At 49.4% G+C, this 24,879-nt stretch overlaps 2 protein-coding genes across 6 annotated transcripts; one reads left to right on the forward strand and one right to left on the reverse strand.

Annotated features, from left to right (window-relative positions):
- Window positions 1-4,240: 4,240 nt before the first annotated feature.
- MDH2 (malate dehydrogenase 2) lies at window positions 4,241-13,970 on the reverse strand. The gene is made up of 9 exons (XM_053274937.1): window positions 13,814-13,970; window positions 10,735-10,903; window positions 9,709-9,792; window positions 9,502-9,611; window positions 8,343-8,468; window positions 6,822-6,899; window positions 5,837-5,936; window positions 5,108-5,259; window positions 4,241-4,560 (listed from the first exon to the last, which is right to left on the reverse strand). Exons 1-9 carry the CDS (start codon window positions 13,868-13,870, stop codon window positions 4,429-4,431), a joined length of 1,008 nt encoding a protein of 335 aa, XP_053130912.1. The 5' UTR covers window positions 13,871-13,970; the 3' UTR covers window positions 4,241-4,428.
- Window positions 13,971-14,569: 599 nt separating this feature from the next.
- STYXL1 (serine/threonine/tyrosine interacting like 1) lies at window positions 14,570-24,872 on the forward strand. Of its 5 annotated transcripts, none has more exons than XM_053274934.1 (11): window positions 14,570-14,796; window positions 16,541-16,647; window positions 16,992-17,053; window positions 18,587-18,731; window positions 19,271-19,324; window positions 19,759-19,904; window positions 21,180-21,325; window positions 21,782-21,879; window positions 23,211-23,320; window positions 23,839-23,863; window positions 24,722-24,872. In XM_053274934.1, the coding sequence occupies exons 1-11, from the start codon at window positions 14,765-14,767 to the stop codon at window positions 24,739-24,741; spliced, it is 945 nt and encodes a 314-aa protein (XP_053130909.1). In that variant the 5' UTR covers window positions 14,570-14,764; the 3' UTR covers window positions 24,742-24,872. The 5 variants fall into 5 exon arrangements, with proteins under 5 accessions (XP_053130909.1, XP_053130906.1, XP_053130905.1 ...); XM_053274931.1 differs by having other exon boundaries at window positions 14,571-14,796; window positions 23,839-23,992; window positions 24,722-24,859; XM_053274930.1 differs by lacking the exon at window positions 24,722-24,872 and having other exon boundaries at window positions 14,571-14,796; window positions 23,839-24,326.
- The last annotated feature ends 7 nt before the right edge of the window (window positions 24,873-24,879 follow it).

A 24,879-nucleotide genomic window follows, 5' to 3' on the forward strand; every position in this document is an offset into this window, starting at 1 on the left:
GAACGGCAGAAAGAAAAAGAAATGCAGCAAAGGGAAAGAAATTGTGCACTCTTTGCTGTTCGATTAATTTAAACAGGGTGCCAAAATCTGTTGTTCTTGGTTCCTCTCCGCTCCTCAGGCCATAGCTCTAAAGCATGTTCAGTACACGCACAGCTCCACCCAGCCTAAAGAACTGAAATGCCCTTTGTGCCGCAGATGGATTCATGGGAAGCTTGTTCTTCAACTGAGAGCAGCATTCCTCTGTCTAGATGGAATGTTCCAATGTCCACAGCGTTTCTGCATCAAGGACGCTGCTTCTGTACGGCGGCACCTGTTGTGTACTGCATGGTTTTCACTGCTGTGTGTGGCTGGTGAAGGTCACCCTTCCTTTGTTCACTGGGAGAAAAGAAAATGGCACCCTTCTCCAGCGTGGGAGAGCTGGCGAACCTTGAACCTCCGCCCTGCCGCACACGCAACACCAAGGGCACCCCACACAGCGTCAGCAGTGCCTCCGCTGCCAAAGGGTCTCAACAAAATAGGAACACAGGAAGCTGCCATATACGAAGTCAGACCCTTGGTCCATCTAGCTCAGTATTGTCTACACAGACTGGCAGCGGCTTCTCCACAGTTGCAGGCAGGAGTCTCTCTCAGCCCTGTCTTGGAGATGCTGCCAGGGAGGGGACTTGGAGCCTAGATGCTCTTCCCAGAGCAGCCCTATCCCCTGAGGGGAATATCTTACAGGGCTCACACACCAAGTCTCCCATTCATCTGCAACCAGGGCGGACCCTGCTTAGCTAAGGGGACAAGTCAGGCTTGTCACCACAAGTTTCAGGCGGAGACAGATTCCTGCCTGAAAGCTTGGAGAAGCCACTGCCCGTCTGTGTTGCAGATACTGAACTAGATGGACCAATGATCTGACTCGGTATATGGCAACTTCCTATGTCCCTATGCCACTTGGAAGTCCACAGGCAAGAGCTGAGGGCAGCCACGATGGTGAGGCATCTGGACACCAAGTCCTAGGAGGACAGGTTGGAAGAGCTGTGCATGTTTTGCTTGCAGAAGAAGAGCCTAAGCGGGGGATAGGAGAACCATCTTCAAATATATGAAGGGCTGCCAGGGAGAAGGCATGGACGTGCTCTCCGTCGCTCCCAAGATTTGGAACTGATAATAAGTTGAAATGGCAAGGAAGCTGGTTTCAGCTAGGCGTTGGGAGAAATTTCCTGATTGTGGGAGAGGCTGGGACAGTGGAACAGCCTGCCTCATGGATTGGCGGGCTATTCTTCGACCAAGACTTCCCCACAGAGGCTGGATGGCCATCTTTCTCAGGGATGCTGAGGCAATCTACTCCTGCACAGAGCAGTGGGGTGGATTAGAGGATCTCCAAGGTCCCTTCCAACCCAAACATCCTGTGATTCACAGATTCCATTACAGAATCCAGTCCAGGAAAACACAGCCTCTGGCATCGTTGGTTTCTGCACTTGCTCTGTCCCAAGGGATTGTATGAGGCAAATAGGACTACTGATATTCTGGGTTTTGTTTTCCCCACGAGTTTAAGATGTTTGTCTGCGCCTCTAAGGGATTGGTCCTTGCCAGGGAAGGATTCTTTGATAGATAGGAGACGAGCATCTTGACTGTTCCGCACGCGGCAGGGAGGAATGCCCTTGAATTGCCCACCATTTTTTCTGTATCACCGATACTGGCCCGCAAGAAACGAGGCTGTCCTTTCCCAATGACGTCTGTCCTACTGGGTTCTGTCTGATGCTATCAGACAGTATATGGTAGAAGGGAAGTGGGTCTTTGTTTTTCTTTCTTTTTACAGCAGAGGGTTGTCATACTTGGGTCCCCCCACAGAATGCCAAACAATGGCTCCCCATCACCCGCTTACACAACTGCTGGGGGTGACTGATTGATTGATTAGAAACATTCAATATACCGCCCACTCCGAAGACTCCGGGCGGTGGACAAAAACATGCAAAACAAGGCAACATTAAAAATTACATTCTAAATTAAAAACTAAAGTAACTAAAACAAACAAACAAACAAACAAATAGGAAAACTACAGGGCAAAAGCCTGGCGAAAAAGAAAAGTCATCAATAGAGATTTGAAAATCAGTAAGGAAGGGGCGAAACAAATCTGAAGGGGAAGAGAGATCCAAAGACGTGGGGCAGCAACTAAAAATGCCCTTTCATGGGTCCTAGCATCCCGGACATTTGGAAATCAGGGACCGACAAAGGGGCCATCTGAGATGCTCTAGCCAGACGGGATGTCTCACATGTGCGAACCCTGGAAGATGCTCCCCGCTTAGAGAAAGGAGCCGCTCTGGGAAGAGCACCTGCCTGCTTGCCTGCAGAAGGTTCCAAGTTCCCTCCCTCCAGATAGGTCTGAGACTCCTGCCTGCAGCCTTGGAGAAGCTGCTGCCAGTCTGTAGACAATCCTGAGCTAGATGGACCATTGGCCTGGTTCGGTATAAGGCAGCTGCTGATGTGCCTATGAGTCCACTCCACTTTCCACGGGAGTGCTTCAGATATTGGAAGACAGCTGTCCTGTCTCTCCTCCGCCTTCAGAGTGGTGCATCCTTCTCCCCCGCTCCCCTTAAAATCTGCTTCCAGCCACATACCTATATTCTCAGTTACAGCTGCAGGACACAACTGAGCAACCCCATTTTTGCTTGTTCCAGAATTCTTGAGAACCACTTGCAGTGTGCCTGACGCAGCCTAGGGCTCCTTGAACTTCAGGATTTTAAGAAAAGCCTCTTCTAAAGCCTTTCTTGGGGGCGTCCAAGTCCATCTCTCTGCTGGTTGCAGGAAGCAAAGAGAGACAAGGCCTGGCACCCCCTTGAGGCTCTTGCAGGAACGGTGGCTCCACTGCAGGACTACAGAAACATTATTATGCATCAATCCGGATGGTGCATATTTAGCTTAAGAAAATCAGCTTATGCTGCAGAAGGTGATTTTTCTTTTTAAAGCTATGTATGCGCCATGCAGATCAATGCCTAAAAAATTGCTGGGGGAAGCTTATCTGGCCCTCATCATTCCTAAATGCAAGCAACTGCATAAATTCCACACAAGGAATGAGTAGGGAATGGGTTGAAAACCGTGATCTCTCCCAAATCTTTCCATCCGGTGCGCAGAATGAGTTTTGTTCTCGGCGGCAGTATCAAGGCAGTGCGCACGCGCCTGCATTCAGAGTGGGGTCCTTCCTGATTTAACCTGAGCGGGATCTAAAATTAACCGAGCAGGCATTAGAGGCTGGTTGAAAATAGTTTGCTGCTGTGTGATATTCTCTTGAGAGATACACTCGGCCCCAACCAAACCAGGTTTGGTTTCAACGCTGGTTTGGCTTTAACGCTGCCGTTTTAAACACAATGATCCCAAACCCAGCCAGGGGCTTCTTCTCCGACTCTCGATCCGAGGCGCCGCGGTCATCATTCCCGCTCTTAATTAGACCGCTCGCCTCTCAAGGGTCCCCGCTTCTCCCTCCCGCCCCGACAATCCCTCCTAAAGCACCGATGACATGAATCCATCTCTAACTCTGAACTCATTTCGGCTGCCTTTACTAATAGCGGCTGCCGTCCTTTTCCACCTCTTTCAGAGGAGCACTTTGTCCTTTCGGGAAGGAAAATGGCGGCGAGTGCTTAATTCCACGCCACCCTCTCTTTCACCTCCATTTCCTCAGATCCCTCTTTCCGGACCTGTCTGTAGAAAACTCTAGAATGCTAGCTCAGCAGGAGAGCAGAGGGGACAGCCTGCTCCTGCTTCTCAAGTGCAAACCTCTCTCTGGGAGGCTGCCCCTAAAGACAGTCCAGAGACTTCCGCGGGTCCAGAAGGTGGGAGGTCTGGGGAGGTATTTCCCCAAGGGTATGGGTTCAGTTGGCTCTTGGCCACACTGAGCATCCATTGACAGATGCCTTCAAAAGCCTGATCCAGGCCGTTCAGGGCACTGCAGGACGGCTTTCATAGAAACCGAGGAAGCTGCCGTATACAGAGTCAGACCCTTGGTCCACTGAGCTCAGGACTGTCTTCTACTTTGCCTTCTCTTACGAGTGCTTGTGTTCTTACTAGCCATGAGAGTTCAGAATGGAGACTCCCCCTTCAGAGGCAATCTACCTCAGAGTATCAGATTTTCGTGTCATCACTTCTGCTTGCCTGAAAGATGGCTGCCCAGACTGCATGTGGCAGTCTGAGGAATGCACCCCCCACCGACCCAAGACAACACTCCCCTCCTCCCCGCCCAAGATCACAGCACTAGTTACCCAGGGAGTACCCTGAAAAAATAACAGGTGGCTTTACTGAGGAACAGAATTCCGAATCAGATTATAGGGCAGGTGATACACTCGATACCAAGGCCGTCGGGCAGAGCCTCTTGCTCTGCCTGCGGTAGCCTTTAAAGTGACATGATGCACCTTAAATAAATTAAGGGGGCTGTAGGTCTCTTTGGCTGCCGTCGCTTCACTTCATGCTCTTGGCGAACTCCTCGCCTTTCTTGATGGAGCCTTTCAGCTCGGAAATGGCCTCGGCCACCATCTTCTCTTCAAAAGGAGAGAGCTTGCCGAGACCCAGGTTCTTCTCGATACCATTTTTCTAAGGGAAATGGGGAGGAAGGCAGACCGTTAGGGAGAAGGACCAAAAACAGGAAGCAGCTACCAACCAAGTCAGAGCGTTGGCCCAGCTGGTCCTGTGCTATCTACTCTGACCGGCAGCCCTACAAGGTTCCAGGCTGGAGTCTTTCCCAGTTCGACCTGGAGATGCTTCCAGGACCATCCGCCTGCAAAGCAGATGCTCCATCCTTGAGATACAGGCCCTCCCCAATGACATAGGGAAACTTCGCAGGACTGCCCGGAAGTAAGGTGCAAGGAACCAGAGACCCCATGCACGCTGTTGCTTCTGGCTATTTACGGATGGGATTAGGCCACTTAGTTCAATCAAACCTCCCAGTCCTTAGCAGGTTTCTAGGAGTCAGTGCTAGGATTTCTCAGAATCCTGAAGCTCCGGTTATTGGGCCTTACAGATTTAGGTTTCAGGCCGCAAGTGGCTTTTTAATCGCAAAAAGCCACCGTGGGCAGGCCTTGCTGGAAGGCCAGGCTGCAGAAAGCAGCAAGTTAGGAAGTGGATTGCCTGGGATACATACGCCGAGAAGCAGCGGTGTGGAGAAGTACGTGCACTCGGTTTCCTCTGACCGGACGAAAGAGCACTCGATGACCCCCTCCTTCCCATTCATTGCGTCCAAGACGGAGAAAATGAAGCGGGCGCCGGCGTAGGCCATGGAGAGGGTGGCTGATCCTGCCGGGACAGATCGGGGAGGGGGGACACCAGAGAGTCAGAAGAGAACAGGGAGGGGGGCGCGCGCACACACACTCACACACTCGCTTCTGGTCTCCAGCCAGAAAAATGGAAAGGAAGGCCGGGGTCCATAAGTCAAACCAGAAAAAGCCCAAACAGATCCATGATGCATGCATTCTATAATCTGAAGACAGACAACGGTCAGGGATCACCAGACATCTCCCAAGCCCCCAGCCCCGCAGGGAATCTCCTTTCCACGGCCACTTCTGAGCAGGTCTGAAACAGCAGGAATCCCTCCTGAGCCCTCAGAAGGGCCCCCCCATCCCTTCCCATTCCCACCTCCCAGTGCAAAGGGCCCGCTTCTCTCCAGAGACCTCAGGGCACGCGTCTGGTGCAAGACACAACACGGCTGCAATGATGAAGAGATAACGCCAAGGATCGAGGCGTTCCCCCCGTTGAGTCTCTGCTGTGAGCCGAGCGGCCTTCCCCGCCAGGCCGCAGAGTCACGCGGCACTGCCGCTGTCCTCCGCAAAGCAGCATCGGGGACCCAGCCAAAAAGCCACTGCCACCAACCCACCTGCGCCGGCTTTGGCCTTGACAACTTCCGTCCCGGCCTCCTGAATCCTGCCGGTGAGGGCCGCCAGCTGGTCCTGAGGAAACTCCACCTTGGGGGTGCACTGCAACAGGAGAAGGAGAGGGTGAGACCCACAGCCCTCCCTTCCCTCCACTCCTTTCCTGGCACACAGGGCAGAGGGGAGCAAGGGGCTCAGTGTGGGAGCGTCTGCCTTCAGATGCAGAAGGGCGCAGGGCTCAATCCCCGACAGGCTCTCCAGGGATGGCTGGGAGAAAGACTCCTGCCTGGAACCTTGGAGAAGCCGCTGCCAGTCAGTGCAGACAATACTGGGCTGGACGGACCAAGGGTCTGACTCAGCATGGGGCAGATCCCTACATTCCCAGATGTTCAGGAAAGGATCTAGGAAGCCCCCACATAGCATCTTGAGACGTGTTCTCCCTTTTGCTGACATTGTAGTGGATGCTTATTTGTGTATGTGTGTGTGTGTGTGGGGGGGGTGTTTCTTAGGGGATGAGACCACGGCTCAGTGGCAGAACATCTGGTCTTGCATGAAGAAGGTCCCAGCTTCAATCGCTGGAAGCATCCCCAGGGAGGGCTGGGAAAGACTTCTGCCTGGGAGAGCCGCTGCCAGTCAGTGTTGACAATACTGAGCTAGAGGGACAAGGGTCTGACTCCATGCATGGCAGCTTCTTATGTTTCTATGAAACCGTTCCTGCATTGTTGTTGTTTTAAAAAGCCTGGGATCTGTCTTCTACTATGGACTGACTACACTCTGCCACCACTGGCTATGCAGCCCCCTCCTTCCCATTTCCCGTTCCGCCAGAAGTTCTACCATTCCAAATCGGTACTCTCTGGGCTCCGGCGGGTCCCATGCGGTCACAGCCCAAGCACCCCCACCCCCTGTGCTGGCAACGGAGTGTCCTAATCTTCCACCCTCCGGGCTCCTGGAAGGCTCTGGAGCAGGATGAGGCCCCTGCCACACACCCACCTGAGAGATCAGCGGGATGATGGTCTTCCCTGCGTGGCCGCCGATCACGGGGACGTTGACACGGGCCGGATCCAAGCCCTGTGGGACAGACGGGCTTGAGTGAGGATCTGGAGCCAGACAGGCTGTGTGGTTCGCCAGGCGGGCGGAACCCATGCTCCTCGGTGGCCAGGGCGAGCCTACGGGCCCTGCGGCCAGCACACTCAGCGGCTTTATAGCCAATCAGGGCATGCTCTGCTCATCCGTAGATCTGCCGTGCAAGCAGAAGTACATGAACCAGCACTTGGGGGTGAGGGTGGGGGTCAGTACCATCTGGGGCGACGGATGCTCATGGCGAGTTTTGGACAAGATTGGCCCCCCAAGAGATGGAAAAGAGGTGCCAGTATTGCAGGACTTTCAGCTTCCAGGGTGTTCTCAGGCTATTCTTGTCCTGACTATTGGGCCTGCAGAGGCCAAATTAGCAACGGTGTTTTAGAAGCACACAAAACTACCCTGAAATTAATCCACATTGGCTGAGGAAGGGAAATGAAAATGGGCAGGAATGTCCACCAAAGATTACTCCATGGGGAGAAGACAAATTGTTCACCGTTACCCTAACCCTGATCTTAATCCTTTGCTCTGTCAAACGTGGCTGCAATTTTACCCATTTGGGGTTAGGGTTTTTTTTTTAAAGGGAGAATGTGAACACACACAAAAATGTAAGTGCAGCCACACAATCACCCATTTCCCATCTCTAGGAGGGTAGATGTTGCCAGAAGCCACAGTGAACGTTCATCCCGAGATGGAATGGAATCTTTATTATTTCGGTCACTGACCAGACAAAACTCGAACTGATGGCCAAAATCAGTGGGCCTGACTATATACGGAGCCAGATTCCCAGCTGTGCAGTCTGGCCCGAAACAGACTTCAAGGCCTGACTTCTGGAGAGAGAGCCATTTATTTCAGCCACAAACAGCCTGCTTCCTGGTTTGGATAACGCACAACCATTCTTCCCCTGACACTTCCTTCCACCCTGAGAGCAAGCTAATAATACAGAGGGGCAGTTCTGGAAAGGCGGCGGAGCACAGCTGAAGGCCCAAGGAGGAAATCAAAACCTCCCCACGGGGTTTCTATTTATTATCCCCGTGACCTTATGGCCAAGGTGAAGAGAGGACATGCCATTCTGCTTAAATGGGTGTCCAGCTTTTGCAGCTGGACAGAGACCAGAGGTATTTCCCTGGCTGGGAGGGGTCTGGGACATAAAAAGAGGCCCTCTGCTCCTTAAGGAGGTTTTCCTATTTAATCTCAAGTGCCAAATCCCCCACCCTTCAAGTCACAGGGTGGAGGGAATGAGACCCACGCTGCAGAGGCCAGGAGGGCAATAGCAACGGTCATCCCTGCTGACTGGACACCACATGGTTGGTTGAACCTATTTTTATATGGATTACGTTCCCTGCTCTCAGGACTCTCAAACCTGCAGCAGAAGGTGTGGGATAAAAGCAAACCTGGGGTGTGTGGGGGTGGAATTAAACCAAGGAAACGTACCTTAAGTTCAGCCACAAAGGTGTTGGCTCGGACAATGTCCAGTGTCGTGACTCCAAAAATCTTGTTAGGGTTGTACACCCCATGCTTCTTGAAAACCTCCGATGTGATTGGGATGGTGGAATTGACCTGGGAGCCAAAAGAGCATATTCAGTCACACTTCTTAATTTGCATTAGGTATCCTTCATCTCAGCCTTTGGGGATCTCTTGCATAGGAAGCTGACTTATACAGAGTCAGACCATTGGTCCATCGAGCTCAGTATCGTCTACACAGACTGGCAGCGGCTTCTCCAAGGTTGCAGGCAGGAATCTCTCCCAGCCCCATCTTGGAGATGCTGCCAGGGAGGGATAGTGGAACCTAGATGCTCTTCTCAGAGCGGCTCCATCCCCTGAGGGGAACCTCTTCCAGGGCTCACACTTCTGGTCTCCCATTCATATGCAACCAGAGTGGACCCTTCTTAGCTAAGGGCAGCAGCGATATAAAAGGCACCATCTCACACTGTGCAGGAGGAAGCAATGGTCAGCCCCTCCTGTATTCTACCAAAGACAACCATAGGGCTCTGTGGGTGCTATGAGTCGACTCCGACTTGACGGCACAACTTTTCCTTTAACGGTCCCTTGCTCTCAAAGGCATAATGGAAAAGGAACATGTTAGCCAGCTTTCGAAAAAAGTTCCTATAGCGACCTGGCCAATCTTCCCGAGGAAGAAACTCTACTAAGGGGTGTCGGTCTGGTAGACTACAGAATTCAGCCCCTTGCTTTTACAACAGAAGAATCTGTTGGGGGCAAGGAACAGTGGGTGGTTGTGGGCATGCTGGTCCCACTTTTTGCCCTCCCTGTCTCCATCCATGCACTAGCAAGCATAAGGGCTTGTCACCTGACCGCAAAATATTCTGCCTGCATAGTGTAGTGGTTAGAGTGTTGGACTAGAACTGGGAAGACCCAAGTTCAAATCCCCATTCAACCATGAAACTCACTGGGTGACTCTGGGCCAGTCACGTATCTCTCAGCCTAACCTACCTCACAGGGTTATTGTGAGGGTAAAAATCAGCATGATAAACACTGCTCTGAGCTCCTTGGAGGAAGAGTGGGATATAAATGTAGTAATAAATAAAATAAAAAATAAATAAACAAATCCGACCCGCAGCGGAATGTCTCTTACCGGGTTTGCAATAACACAGATCATGGCTTCAGGGCAGTGCTTGGCACAGGCAGCAGCCAGATTAGCTACAATGGTGGCGTTTGTGTTGAAGAGGTCATCGCGGGTCATGCCTGCAATTCACAGTTAGAGGACGCCATCAGCCGGGTTCTGGTCTCCGGCCTCTTTAGAATTTCTCAGACAAAATAAGGAAAGGAAAGAAAGGCTGACCTGGTTTTCTAGGGACTCCGGCTGGAATCACCACTACTTCACAGTCCTTCAGAGAGTCTGGCAGCTGCTCAGGCCCCAGGAAACCTGAAGCAACGAGACAAAGAACCATACTGATATCGCCCGAGTGGCAGTGACAAAGCCCGCCGTGTTTAGGAGACTATGGAAAACAAGGTCACACGTTTCTCCTGCTGCGGGCTGGGACCTTCCCAGGACCTTCAGAGCACCTGATCACACACAGCACCCAAGAAATAGCCGTTATGAACCTAGGTTTTTGAGCGGCTCCCTGCAGTTGTATTCTGATGCTCTGCGAGACAGAATTTCACAGTTCCCAATGACAGAAGCAGACACAGGTAGGAGTTCTAGTGTGAAGCCAGAGGGAGACACGTCTCCATCGTGTCTGCATCAGTTCAGTAGTGCATGAATTTGGGAGCTATAATCAGGCAGCTAAATCTGTTGAAGAGGCAGAATAAAGCTCTGAATTGGACAAGTTCAGAATCAGCCAATAGATATTTCCCCATCAGCTCTGTCTTCGATTAAAATCAAACTCTAAGACTGGCATTGTTTATTTATGTAACATATTTGTATACCGCCTGATATATACATCTCTAGACAGTTGTTACACAGAGTTCCAACCTTAACAATGAACGGAAAGTAATCAAAGGTTACTGTACATAGACCGAGTCAGACCCTTGGTCCATCCAGCTCAGGATTGTCTACACTGACTGGCAGCAGCTCTCCAAGGTTTTGGGCTCAGGAGCTTTCCCCAGCCCTACCTGGAGATGCTGTCAGGGAGTGAACCTGGGACCTTCTGCATGGAAGCAGATGCTCTGCCACTGAACTATTATCCTTTCCTAGAGGTTGCATAAGAAGCTGCCTTATAACGAGTCAGACCCTCAGTCCATCTAGTCCAGCACCGTCGACACCACAGCTGCACACCGACAGCTCCCACCATCCCGGACTACTGGCCACTGTGGCTGGCGAGTCCAACCACAGCTGGTGGGCCAAAGTTGCGCAGATGCCCCATACCTTTGACATGGGCTCTTGTTTCGATGTGGCTCAGATCGGCTGCAACACCAGGGGTGTGGGCGATATCGTAGAGGCTCAGGTGACTGATCAGGGGGCTATTCTTCAGCAGGAGCGAGAGGGGCTGGCCAATGCCACCGGAGGCACCGAGCACGACCACTTTGGCATGGTTCTAGAGGGAAGAGAGGTTCAAAAATGCTTAATGAGCAGCTTTAAATAGAACTACCGCCTGCTGCTTTTAAGATGCCGACTCTTGTCTAGGAGCACTCAAAGGTGCGGCGTATGCATATGTTTCCCAGAATGACTCATAAGAACAGTCCTGCTGGATGAGGCCCAAGGAGGCACATCTAGTCCAGCATCCTGTTTCGCACAGTGGCCCACCAGATGCCCCTGAGAAGCCCACAGGCAAGAGGGAAGGGCAGGTCCTCCCTCCTGCTGTGGCTCCCCTGCAACTGGTACTGAGAGACATCCTGCCTTTGAAGCTGACCTATAGCCCTCTGACTAGTAGCCGTTGATAGACTTCTGTTTGTTGGTCCTAAATTTCCTGGCAATCAATTTCATGGGATGACCCCTGGTTCTAGTGTTAAGTGAGAGGGAGAAAAATTTCTATCCACTTTCTCCACCCTATGCATGATTTTATAGACTTCTATCATGTCTCCCCGCAGTTGTCTTTTTTCTAAACTAAATAGCCCCAGATGTTGTAGCCTTGCCTCGTAAGAAAGGTGCTCTAGGCCCCTGATCATCTGGGTTGCACTCTTCCGCACCTTTTCCAGTTCTACAATGTCCTCATTTAGATGAGGTGACCAGAATTATATGCAGTACTCCCAAGTGTGATGGAGTACATGGAACTGGCCTTTTTCACAGCTGCCACACATTGAGTCGACACTTTCAATGAGCTGTCCACCACAACCCCAAGATCCCTCTCCTGGTCAGTCACTGACAGCTCAGACCCCATCAGCGTATACTTGAAGTTGGGGTTTTTCGTCCCAATGTGCAATGGTTAACCCCTCCTGTATTCTACCAAAGACAACCACAGGGCTCTGTGGGTGCCAGGAGTCAACACTGACTCGACGGCACATTTTACCTTTACCACAAGACTAGCTCTCCTCCCCTGATGAATGAAAAGGAGAAACCCCAAACCCCTGCCCTGGCTGGAACTAACTTCTTTTCCTAAAGAGATTATTCAGACCCAACATCCTTTGGTATAGCTGAACCAATTGATTTCTAGAATCACATAATGTGTAGGAAAAAGAGAGAATAAGTTATGTAAGTGGAAGCACAACCAACCAATTGTTACGAGTACTCTCCAGAACATAGGGGGCAAGAAGCTGGAATTAGAAATTAGGGGCAAATCCTTGTTCTCCATTCCATTAAGAATTTCCTGATACTATCAATTTCTTTGGGACCACAGGAGACTCCCAGAGACTTCTGCTCTTTGGCCTGGCGGGGGCAGGAATCTACTGGCACTTTCCCAAGAGCTTCTTGGGGATGCTACTGGCAGTGCAGTCCTGAAGGAAGAGAACTGCTGACGTGCTACTGAACTGAGCAAAGGTGCGCTCATAGCCTGTGCTGCAATTGGCTAATGGTTTGAAACGGAAAAACGAGGAAACTTCTCCAAGGCAATCTGTTACTGAATCATTTCACTGCATTTCGAAACACTCTTTGACCTTGGGGCTACAAGACTTGAAAAATCCTCCGGCTAAAGGCCAACAGGGAGAAGAGATGACACAATTTGAACAGGCTTGTAGTATTACCAGGGTGTATGCAAAGGTTCACAACTGGTAAAACAGCCTCCCATTTCACTGCACACTGTATTCTTGGGCCAAAGACTGCAATAATCTATTACTAGGTCAAATATAAAGTGTAAGTATACTGGGGCTTGTCAGTTTAGACTACTGCAGGGTGATGTCTATAAAATCATTCATGGTGTGGAGAAAGCGGATAGAAATTCTTCTCCCTCTCACATCACACTAGAATCAGGGGTCATCCCATGAAATTGATTGCCAGGAAATTTAGCACCAACAAACGGAAGAACTTTTTCACACAACGCATAATGAAATTGTGGAATTCTCTCCCACAAGATGTGGTGACAGCCAACAACCTGGACGGCTTTAAGAGGGGTGTGGATAACTTCATGGAGAACGGGTCTATCAACGGCTACTAGTCTGGTGGCTGTGGGCCACCTCCAGTCTCAGAGGCAAGATGCCTCCAAATCCCAGTTGCAGGGGAGCAACAGCAGGAGAGAGGGCATGCCCTCAACTCTTGTCAGTGGGCTGCTCCCCAGAGGTGTCTGGCGGGCCACTGTGGGAAACAGGATGCTGGACTACATGGGCTTCCTAGGGCCTGATCCAGCAGGGCTGCTCTGATGTTCTGGCTATACATATGCATCTGTACACAGACCCACAAGTGCACAGGAGAAAGCAGCCTTCAACTGAGTCAGACGCTCGGTCCATCTAGGTCAGCATCGCCTACTCAAACTGGCAGCGGCTTCTCCAAGGTTGCTTTCTCCACCCTGTCTTGGAGATGCTGCCAGGGAGGGAGCTTGGAACCTACTGCACGCAATGCAATGCAAGCAGGTGCCCTTCCCAGGGCGGTCCCCTCCCCTCGGGGGGATAGCTCATATACAAAGTCCAGTGTTCCCTCTAACAGGGACTCCCCAGAGGCTGTTGACTACAACTCCCATAATACCCAAACAAAGGCTCCTGCAGCTGGGAATGCTGGGAGTTGTAGTCAATATCCAGGAATCCCTGTTGGAGGGAACACTGGTGAGGTCTCCCATCCAAATGCAAACCAGGTCAGACCTGCTTAGCAGGGCTTAGCCCCGAGCCTTTGGCTGGATGGGGCAGTATAGAAATGCAATACATAAGTGAATAAATGAACAGCAAAGGGGGCAATTCGTGCTTTCTCCGGCCACACAATTCGTGCTTTCTTTCTCCTCTGCCCTTGCAAGGCGAGCTGCTCCTCCAAGGCTGGCTAATGGCGCATGCGCACTAGACTCCCCCGCCAGGCCCAAGCGGCCACCTGTGGCTATTGCTGCCCCCGCTTCCCACCCCCCACCACGCGGCCTCCCCGCCCCCAGCACCTGTGAGGAAGTCGAGAGCCCTCTGCGGAGCGCGGCGGCGGCCGGGCGGGAAAACATGCTGCGGCGAAATGACTCGGCTGCGGGGGCGGCGGCGACGGCTTCTCGTACGACCTCCAGGCAGCGAGGGCACCCAGAGCGCCAGTCACGCAAGAAGAGACTTTGGGCGTGCTCTCGCGGGAATCCTAAGTCTCGCGAGAACCTGACCCAACCTTCGCCTGATGGAACGCCTTGGCTTTCTTTCCGCCAGACTTTTTCACGGCTATCGCGAGCGTTCGAACGGAATCTCGCGAGACCTCGTCGTCTACGGTTCCCTTTTAAAGATAGGCTCAGACTGGTTTTTTTCCTTTTTAAAAGTTGTTACAGGGGAAAAAATATTTGCAGTTCCTTTAGGGGGAAAAAAAACAAATTTAAAAGGATTTTAGGTCCGTTTTTAATCTCCTGTCATGTTGACTGGCTGGAAGACTTCAGCCTTTCCCCCACCTTAAGTTTACTTATATTTATTTGCTTAACATCTTTTTATACCGCCCCAAACTTGCGGTTCTGGCCAGTTTACAATTAAAATAATTTAAAACATTAAAACAGTAGCAAGCTGGGAGACTTCAGGGTAAAAATGTTTTATGTCGCACATAAATCATGTCTACGACTAGAAAAACATTGATGCTTTCCACATCAATGGGAAAACCATTTGTCTCGCGAGTGTTCGGCCTCAAATCTCGTGAGATCTTCACGCCCCGCTTTCAAAAATCAAACTAAAACCACTTAAGATCAAAAGACTTAAAATCAAAACACTCTTGGGAGCTGTTCAAGGCTCAGATTAAAAGGGATTTTTCCAATAAATTTAAACGCCACTTCTCGCGAGACGTTACTGGCCACCTCGCGAGACCTTAGCCCCTGGTTTTAAAATTCCTCTTCTCTTCCGCGTCTGCCCCCGCGTCTGCTTGTGAGGCAGTAATGGAGAAAATGGAGCCTGAGGAAGAAATACCGTGAGCTGACTTTTATTTCTTTTTGATTTGGGTGTAGAACAGACTTAAAAGTGCTAGATATGGGAAAGAACTTCCTTTTCAATCTGGGGTCAAAACCAGCTCCTAGACTAAAAGGCTGTTTTCTCAGGTCTCGCGATAGTATGTACCGTTTCTCTCTTAAGTGATGGCAAAGGCTTGACATATCGCGAGACCTCTCACCCCGTTTATCGCCCCTAGAGTGACAAGCAATGCATGATGTCAGCCCTTGGTTATGGCTGCCATGGCAACGGCATGGATGGGCGGGACCCTGTTGCTATGACAATGCTTGGGAACCATAAATGGTGGGAGCCACACGCGGGCCGGGGGTGTGGTCACCGTGACGTCACGCAGACCATCGTAGTGGGTACCATTCCACCGTTACCATGGCGACAGTGGACAAAGACCCATGGCAACGGAACCACACCTGCCATAGCAACAGAATCCAGGACATCGGAGCATCGCGTGCTGGTGGGACATCCATCATTTAATGCTGACTTTCCCATCTTGTTATATGCGGCTGTGTTCTTCAATTGTATTGTTTCACATTTTATTCTTGTTAACAATTGTAAGATTTTTATGAATATCTATATGCATCAGTCAGTATCTTTATTTTGGTCTTTGACCAAATATCTATCAGAATATCTATATGCATTATTTCTAAAACTAAACTCTGATTACTCTAAAAAGAATATTTTAATTGCTTTTTAAGCTAGATTTCTCCTTCTTTCCATCTATGCATTTGTCTCTTAGCTTTTTAAAGCAATCTCAGCCAGTGCCCCCCCCTGCACCTTGTGGCAGGCAGTTCCAATAGACTAATTATGTGCGGCATGTAGAATTCCTTTATTTTGTCTGTCCTGCCCATCAAAGAGCCAGTGTGGTGTAGTGGCTAGAGTGCCAGACTAGGACCGGGGAGACCCGAGTTCAAATCCCCATTCAGCCATGAAACTAGCTGGGTGACTCTGGGCCAGTCACTTCTTTCTCAGCCTAACCTAGTTCACAGGTTTGTTGTGAAAAAGAAACTCAAGTATGTAGTACACCGCTCTGGGCTCCTTGGAGAAAGAGCGGGATATAAATGTAAAATAATAATAATAATAAATAATAATAATAAATTCATTGGATGACTCCTCTGCACCCCAAGCTATAACTTTAAGGAAAAAGGAGAGAAACATCTCCATTTTCATTTCACTGTGGATGATTGTCTAAGGCTCTGTCACACCCCACACCCTCGCAAGCTCACATGGGAGAAGATCCCATATAATTTAGTGGGGTTTGGTTCCCATTAAATGTGGATAGGATCAACGTGTCTATGACTGCAGCATAGGCCAGAATTATTGGCCATAAATGTTCCTGCTCCTTCTCCAGCCAATTCATTTGAGAACTGTCACGCACAACTTCTCAATGTATTATTCTTTTTGGACTAAGAGTTTGTGTTTGGACTGAATTGTATTCTCGTGCAGTTTGGATTTTCAGATTGCAGGCATGGACCTGATTTCTGCTATTTCAGGGTTCTCAAACTTGGGTCCCCAGATGTTGCTGAACTACAGCTCCCATCATCCACAATGACCTATGTGGTGGAGGGTGATGGGTGTTGTAATCCAGCAATATCTGTGGACCCAGGTTTGAGGACCCCTGTATTATCTGATGAATCAAATTAAATGAATTAGTCTACTATACAGGAGTTTATTGTTTTTGTAATGTGGTCACATTCTGAATCGTTCTTGTCTAGTGAGATGGCTGGCGTGATGCTGTGTGAACCGACGGAACTGTATAATATGCTGAACCAGGCCACAAGGATATCTAGACTGGCAGAGCAAAATTATCTGTATCTATTGGGTGAGTAACAAGACAAGGTGGTGGCTGGTTTGGGGGGAAATTAGGTATTTCTGATGTATTGTGTGAAGATCGGGCTCTTGCTTAGGGGTAGAGCATCTGCTTTGCATGTGGAAGATCCCAGGTTCAGTTTCTAGTAGCGTGGGGCTTGGAAAGACTTCTGCCTGAAACCTTGGAGAGCTGCTGCCAGTCAGTGCAGACAGTCCTGAGATAGAGGGACCAGAGATCTGCCTCGATATATAAGGTAGCTTCCTATGTACTTATGGAGATGGGAAAGTGAGGTGCCAAGCTTCCAGCTTTAGAAAGTGTTCACGCTTTTTCTCTGTCCTTTTCACTTTGGCTTTCAGATGCTCGGACGAAACGGGAGTACAATGAAAGCCACTTAGTCACGGCAATCAGAGTCAAACAAGTGAGTTTTGGGTCATGTTGGTCACCTGTACATATGGTGTTCTAGACTTTGCCTACTCAGGATAACACTTCATGCCTCAGATGTAGTGGACACTAATCCATTAAAGTTTGTCCTGAAATAAAGTGTTCAGTTAACATCCAGACAAAATAAGTAGTCCTTCTCAGTGGTCCCTCTAATTTTCTTCATCTCTGTGCGGAATGCGTTTTGTTCTGGGCGGCAGTATCAAGGCAGTGTGTGCGCACCTGTATTCAGAATGGGGCCTTCCTGATTCAACCTGAGCGGGATCAAACATGAACTGAGCGAACATCTAAAAACTTGTGAGCGTGCTCACACCTTAGAGGCAACAGTGGTCCTATTGAATAATCCCTGAATAACTTACTCAATCTGCAGAGTGTCTGTGGAAACAGGAAGCATCCATTTTTCACTTTGAGATTTGACTTGTAGATCAGGCTCTACAATTTTGGCCCTCCAGCTGTTGATTTGGACTACATCTGCCATCATCCCCAGCTCCAGTGGCCAGTAGTCAGGGATGATGGGAGTTTTAGTCCAAACAAAAAGCAATGTTTACTGGGATCTAAAGTCTAAACAAGACAATAACTGGAAACGATCCACCCAAAAATAACTTGCATTTAATACCTCTCATACCGTAGAAATAGCCACAAATATTACTGCATATGTAAGCCCACATCATGTGCATAGAACCATACAGTAAAATTTAAAAAATCTGCTACTAATAACACATTCAAATAGTAATCTGAATGGTATGTATAAATTCTGAGAATGATGCATAGAGAACCATGAAATTCCACAAAGCAACATCTTAATCCATGAATAGGCGAATAACCTGGCTGCAACGGTAACCTGGTGTATACCCATAGCACCTTTTTCAAGGGGATAAATGTGTTTTTAAATTTTAAATTGTTTTAATGCTTTGTTCTAATTTGGGGTGTTTTGTTGTAAACCACCCTATGGATACCAGCATCAAATGTCCAATTGTCCAGGAGTGACAACTTTCGCAGCCCACAGTGCCAGCATTTTTATTCATTCATTCATTCATTCGATTTATGTACCACTCCTCCAAAAATGGCTCAGGGTGGTTTACAACAAATAAAAACAATTAAAGTCATTTAACAGTTAAAATCAAAACTAAATCAATTAAACAATTAAAATCATTTAAATGTTAAAAACATTTAAGAAGGGCTCTCCAAAAACAAAAATCGGGACCTTCTTTGGAGCGTGCGTTCCTAGCTCCCTTCGCAGCTCTGGATCCACTAAGACAATTTATTGTGGCTGGGAATGATGGGAGTTGTAGTTCAGCAACAGCTGGAGGGCCTCGTTTCCCCATCCAAGCACTAAGACATTGTCCTCTTCGCCTCCAGCTGCAAATTTGAGCACTGTCCTGTGATAAGGAAATGGCACACTCTTCATAGCGTAGTTAGCCTGCTGCTGAATCTAACTCTGATCTCTGATCTCTCTGCGTGTTTTGTGTTGTTGTTTTTTCATGATTGTTTTGTTTTGGTTTTGCCCTTTGAGAACCTTCTGGGCAAATACCTTGTTCCTGAATCGATCAACCTGCAATGCGTCAAACACTGCGTGGTGTATGATGGCAAGACAGACAGTGTGGAGGCCGCTTTTGACATGGATTACGATGTGTACGACGTGGATAAAGATTTAAAAGGTATCCCTGCCACCTCCACGTTTTACTCTGTTAAGCAAGCCTGCTGCTTTGATGTCCTAGGCTTGATTCAAGACCCAAACTCCAAAATAGCCTTCACATTCACCTAGTCCTCAGTGAGGTAAAACCTGTGTCTGGGCCAGATCACCACAGACTGCAGGTGTGGGGTGGGGGCTTTCTCCAAACATGTCTTCAGTCAATCAATCTTTATTGATACAGTCACAGACCAGCAGACAGTACAAATCACATGAAGAGAACAACAACATGTCTTTGATTTGTGTGTGTGTGTGTTCCTCCTGATGTCTAGCCCAAATCTGCTGCCTTGTCATTTCAACCCTTTGGTTCTAGTCCTACGCTCAGGAGCAACAGAGAACAGCCGTAAGATTCACTCCGCTCTCAGTTTAGGCCCCCACCCACGAGAAAATGGCTGAAATTCCCCACCCCAAACTTGAAAACGGGTCAGTAGAAATTGGAAGGGGTTTTTTTGCACAATCGGAGACTGTGTGCTCTAAGAGCCTGTAACAAATATTTCTCCTCTTTAGAGTATGGGGAGCCGGACATCATGGAACTCACACGCAAAGGATCACCTAAACTAAGTAAGTTCACCAGATGGTTTTATCATCGTCGTTCAATCTCGCTCAGCCCTGTCTTGGAGATGCTGCCAGGGAGGGAACTTGGAACCTTCTGCTCTTCCCAGAGCGGCTCCATCCCCTAAGGGGAATCTCTTACAGCACTCACACTTCTAGTCTCCCTTTCATATGCAACCAGGACAGCTTAGCTTAAGGGGGACAAGTCATGCTTGCTACCGCAAGACTAGCTCTCCGCTCACATGGAGTCTCCCATTCAAATGCCACCCAGGGCAGACCCTGCTTAGCTAAGGGGACGAGTCATGCTGGCTACCACCAGACCAGCTCTCCTCTCCATCATGAATCTGATGGAGCCACTGGAGACAAAAGCCGTCACTACCCTATTTCTATATCCTCTGTAACATTTCCTCCTCTTAAGCGCTCTCAAAATTCCCTCCATCTAGACGCGAAGGAAGGTTCTGCAGCCCGTTGTGCCCGCGTCATGCAGCGGCATACCTGCTTTCCGGTCATGGTCCTGAGAGGTGGCTACGAACTCTTCACCCGCTCTTACCACTTCCTCAGGACCCAGAAGATATTCTGGATGCCTCGGGTAAGAGAGATTTCGGAGACCCAGGGACAGAACTCCCTGCCTTCTTCGGAAGCGAGGCTGTGGTCCATCGAGCTCCGAATGTCTGCCCTGGCTTTCAGCAGCCCTCCAGGGTTTCAGGGCAGGGTCTTTCCCAGCCCTGCCTGGAGATGCTGCCAGGGATTAAACTGGGGACTTTCTGAGTGCATAGCAGAGGCTCTGCTACTGAGCTACAGCCCTATCACCATCAGATTGCACAAGTGATACCCAAAGGCACTGTTGTGGCATCTCATCTGGCTAAACTCACAAACCGTGTTTTGTAACCTCTGCCAACCCACCTGCTGTTCTCTTTGCCCAATATTTTAACTCTGGGCAACAACCACAACCTCATTAAATTCATCTGCCATTTTCAGCGGCAGCGCACGTTAGTACTTGTCACCCCAAAGATCGTACATTCCTCAGGTCCTTCCTCTGGAATGTAGTGGAGGCTGTGTTTTAATCCAGCACAGCGGGAGGCAGCGTGTTGTAGGGCATTGGACTAGGACTGGGGAGACCCGAGTTCAAATCCCCATTCAGCCATGAAACTCACGGGGTGACTCTGGACCGGTCATTCCGTTCTCTCTGCCCAACCTACCTCACAGGGTTGTAGTGAGGTGCAACATAGGCATGGACACTGCTCTAGGCTCCTTGAAAGAAGAGCAGGATATAAATGTAGAAGTAAATAAATACAAAGTCATGATAGAACCCTTGTGCACGGACACATGCTGAATGTTTCCTTCATTGAGTAGAGGGATGAGCGAGAAGACCTTTAAGGTTCCTCCCGGTTCTGACATTTTGTGATCCAGAGGCAGTGACTGCAAATCTAATGAAAATTTAAGTTGTTGATTAAGAGAAATCAACCTAGGGAATAAAAATGACAAGCTCAGTTCTGTGTGAAGCGATGAGGCAAAAGGCCCAGATTTTGTGTTGGTACTGATGAGGTGTGGTGATAAGATACTAGGGTCAGTAAAAATGTTGACACCCTGTGTTGGAGCTAGGTGCCATGCTAGCAGTCTTGGCTAACGTGTTGGGTTTGGACTACAACTCCTATCCTCCCCAGGCATTGTGGCAGGGGATGATGGAAGCTGTAGTCCAAATCAAGGCATTGCCCAAGACTGCATGCTAGGGACTCTTGGGAAAGGGATTGAAATCGAAACGGCACAGTGTTGTAGGGAATGTTTTTTGGGAATTTTTTTGGCCAATACATTTCAGACTTGAACGGCCGTATGTCTCCCCGACCCTCCTGTTCTCCTCCCAAAGGAACTCGAGGACTTTAAGCCCTACCCAGTGGAGATCCTGCCTGCTAAGCTCTATATGGGAAATTACAAGCAAGCCTGTGACAAGCAGATACAGAAGGACCTGAAAATCCGAGCCCAGCTCAATGTCTCCGAGGAGGTTGGGACCTTGTGAGTCACACAGTCAGGGACCACCAAGCCAAATGGGGCAGCGTTTCTCTTCTCCTGCAGCTGAAGACTAGGCTGTAGTAAAAACGGCCGGCATCTCGATTAAGTTGCTCAAGAATACTCCTTGGGAGTTGCTCTAAAAGACTTAATTTCAGTAGGACAGCTCAGGAGAGCAGGTCTTAGGTCCAAGCGGGGAGTGCTGGTCTTGTGGCAGCAAGCATGAATTGTCAGCCTTTGCTAAGCAGGTTCTGCACTGGTTTGCATTTGAATGGGAGACTACATGTGTGAGCACTGCAAGATATTCCCCTCAGGGGATGGAGCCAAGCTGGGAAGAGCATCTGCATGCTTAGGTTCCCAGTTGCCTCCCTGGCAGCATCTCCAAGATAGGACTGGGAGAGACTCCTGCCTGCAGAAGGGCCTTAAAAGTAGCTCACAGGCCCTCTCTTTGCCATCCTCCAGTTTTCTGGAAGACCCCGACAGGCTGCTTCACATCCCCATTCCGGATTCCCCTGAGGCCGATCTGTCCTCCTTCTTCATCCAGATCTGTCACTTCATTGGTGAGTAGTTGGAGACGGTTTTCTCCGTACCCCGAATGGGAGGGTTAAGAGTGAGACATGCTGCCCTGGGGCCCCTCCTCCGAGCTACGTCTGGAATGCCCGCCGCGGCCCTCCTGGGGGAAGTCAGACCTGACCTCAGCCACTTATGATCTCACCAGGATGGGGCTACTGCAGTGTACTTTCCATGGGGCTGCCCTTGAAGACTGTTCAGAAGCTTCAGCTGTCCCAGAACACAGCTGCAAGGATGCTCGTGGGCTCCAGTCACTTTAAGACGGCCATCCAGTTGGCGAGCCAGCTTGGTGCCCAGTACCGTCTGCGGGGGACGAATGCTCCCGGTGATTTTTGACAAGGTCCGTGCCCCTGGAGATGGAAAAGAGAGGACTGCCTTGCGAGACTTTCCGCTTTCAGGGTGTTCACATGCTTGTCTTGTTCTGACCATCGGGCCTGCAGCAGCCACATTGGCTATGAGGCTTTCAAAGTTTTTAAAAACACCAAAAAACCCCAAAATAGAATGTTTAGCAATGATGTCAGAAGCATGGAAGTGAAAGGGGGCAGGAATGTCCTTCAAAGGGGAGAGAACACAGGCATCTGTTCATTGTGACCCTAACCCTTTCCTCTGTGCAAAAGTGACTGCAATTTGACCCTACTGTGGGGTGGGCATAACCAAGGGGTGAGAACATGCAGCCGGCTGTAAAGGCAGCAATGCCGTTGCCTTGTTTCCATCTCTGGGGTGAGGGTGTGTGTGGTAGGCATTGCCGAAAACCACCCTGAGCATTTGTCCTTGATGGGACTGACAACCAAAATGGGTGGACTTCTTGGCTTGTGGATTTAAATGCTGGAACTGATCCCAGTGGCCAACATCCAGACGGCGTACCTGAGGAACACTCCCTGCGAGTGGCTCTGAAGGACTCATTTTCATAGGTCTGCTTGGGAGTAATTTAATCTGGCTGTTGACCTATATTTCAAATAAGGGGGTGATGATAAACATTCCAAATACTCTTTCCAGTTTGCGCCTGAGGCTTTCCCAGACAGCAGGCTTAACCGCAGGTTTACTGGAGGCTTTGCTGTGAGTTGGAAGTTGCCCAAAAAAACCCAATGCAAAAAGTGGTGGGTTTTTTTAAACCCCAGATATAAATTGGGCTACACTCTAATGCACAATGAAAAACCTGAATCATGTGTGAACTGCTCCCCAATAATTCGCAGGGGCTTTGGGGTAGATCTGGCCGATATGTGAATGCACCCTCTTCATTCCAGAGGAGATGCAAGTGAAAAGGCGGGTGTGCAAAACTTCCTGAGCGTTATCAGATCGGGGGCTTTCTTTCTTTTCCTAGATCAGCACCTCCATCAAGAAGCAGTCTTGGTCTTCTCCACTTTGGGCATCAGCAGGAGCAGCACTGCAGTTATGGCTTATCTCATGCATTCATGCCGGCTCCACTTGAAGGTAAGGCCTGCTGCTTTTCATAAATGTATCTCTGGTCTTTACCCTCTAATTGAAGCCGCTCCAAAAAAAAATTAAATAATCCAGGATCACTACCCTAAAATTTTGAAATGATGAGGATGGGGCCATCGCTCAGTGGCAGAGTGTCTGCTCTGCATGCAGAAGGTCCCAGGTTCAATCCCTGGCAGCATCTCCAGGCAGGAGTGGGGAAAACACCTGCTTGGAACCTGGGAGAGCCGCTGCCAGTCAGGGTAGACAATACTGAGTCAGATGGACCAAGGGTCTGACTCAGTGGACAGCAACTTCCTAGGGGATGGGGCCAGTCAGAGCAGCCCCTACTGAGTGAGAGAAGGACCACTGCTGAGCTAGATGGCTCTCCAAAGTCCCGGGTCGGATTTTCCTCCTAGTCCTGTGGGGCTGCTGTGCCGTTCTTGGCCAAGGTGCTCCACTCTTCCCATCAGCCATGGATGATGGGGTTTCCCCTGCCCCACTCCTGACTGGTGCTCTGCTTGCCTCCCCAGAGCGCTTGGAATTACGTCCAGAAGTGTAAGGACAACATGCGTCCGAATCGGGGCTTTGTCAACCAGCTGTCGGAGTGGGAGCAGCGCCTCTACATAGCTAGGCTCACAGATACCTCTGAGCCCAATTACTGACCGGCAGCAGCTGCTAAGAAGGGTGCTTAGGAGGGGCAGGATGGGGGTCGCTGGGTGCAGAGGGAAGAGACACGCAACGAATGAAAAAAGTCATTTTTAAAAAAATGATAATACCTGTCATTCATCACTGTTGTGTTTCCTGTCTGTCACAAGTTGTTCAATAACATACAATAATATATGTTTATTTAGCTTGAGGAAAAAGTATTTGTGTTTTTAAAAAAAACTATTTTTGTTTTGCTTTCGTTTTTCTTTTGCTTTCTTTCTTTTGCTTTCTTTTGTTCTTTGCTTTCTGTGTTTTTTAAAAAAAACAAAATACATGTAGAAAACCAGGAAAATAAAACCTGATTCCTACAATTGCAGTGATTATTGAGCCAATTATTTCAAATTGCACCCCACAGGGGACTAGAACTGCTGTCAACCCAGTGCCACAATGGCCAGCAGCAGGAGATGATGGGAGTTGTAGTCCAACAACAGCTGGGAACCTGCATTGCTATATCTAATATAGAGAAAAATGATGTCTACAAATAGCTATAACTATTATAGTTATATATAGTGATTTATGTAGTGATTTATAGTGATTGATTGATTGATATAGTTATTTATAGTGATTGCTTAAGTGGCGTCAAGTCGGTGTCGATTCTTAGCGACCACTTAGAAAGATAGATATTTATTGTAATGTGGCAATGAAGACGTGCAGCGCATTTCTTGAGGGGGCAACCTGTGTCTCTTTTTTCTTTCTTTCTTTTTGGAGGTCGCCTTCTACTCGGATAAATACAGTAGGAACGGGACGCGACTTCTCTGCGGCGGCAGCAGGAGGCCCGGATTCCGCAAGCCCCGCCCCGGGCTCCGGCTAAGCCCCGCCCAGGCACAGCCAGTCACCTCGCGCTGCCTTCCAGACAGCGGTTGCCC

The sequence above is a fragment of the Hemicordylus capensis genome, chromosome 12 (assembly GCF_027244095.1).
Source record: "Hemicordylus capensis ecotype Gifberg chromosome 12, rHemCap1.1.pri, whole genome shotgun sequence".
Classification (NCBI taxonomy): Eukaryota; Metazoa; Chordata; class Lepidosauria; order Squamata; family Cordylidae; genus Hemicordylus; species Hemicordylus capensis.

Coding starts and splice junctions, on each gene's coding strand:
- STYXL1 (XM_053274931.1), top strand. CDS start 14,765: ATGGAGAAAATGGAGCCTGAGGAAGAAATACC. Junction 18,732..19,270: donor CGTGGATAAAGATTTAAAAG/GTATCCCTGCCA, acceptor TCTCCTCTTTAG/AGTATGGGGAGCCGGACATC. Junction 19,325..19,758: donor CAAAGGATCACCTAAACTAA/GTAAGTTCACCA, acceptor CCCTCCATCTAG/ACGCGAAGGAAGGTTCTGCA.
- MDH2 (XM_053274937.1), bottom strand. CDS start 13,870: ATGTTTTCCCGCCCGGCCGCCGCCGCGCTCCGCAGAGGGCTCTCGACT. Junction 9,793..10,734: donor AACAAGAGCCCATGTCAAAG/GTATGGGGCATC, acceptor TCGTTGCTTCAG/GTTTCCTGGGGCCTGAGCAG. Junction 9,612..9,708: donor CGGAGTCCCTAGAAAACCAG/GTCAGCCTTTCT, acceptor TGTGAATTGCAG/GCATGACCCGCGATGACCTC.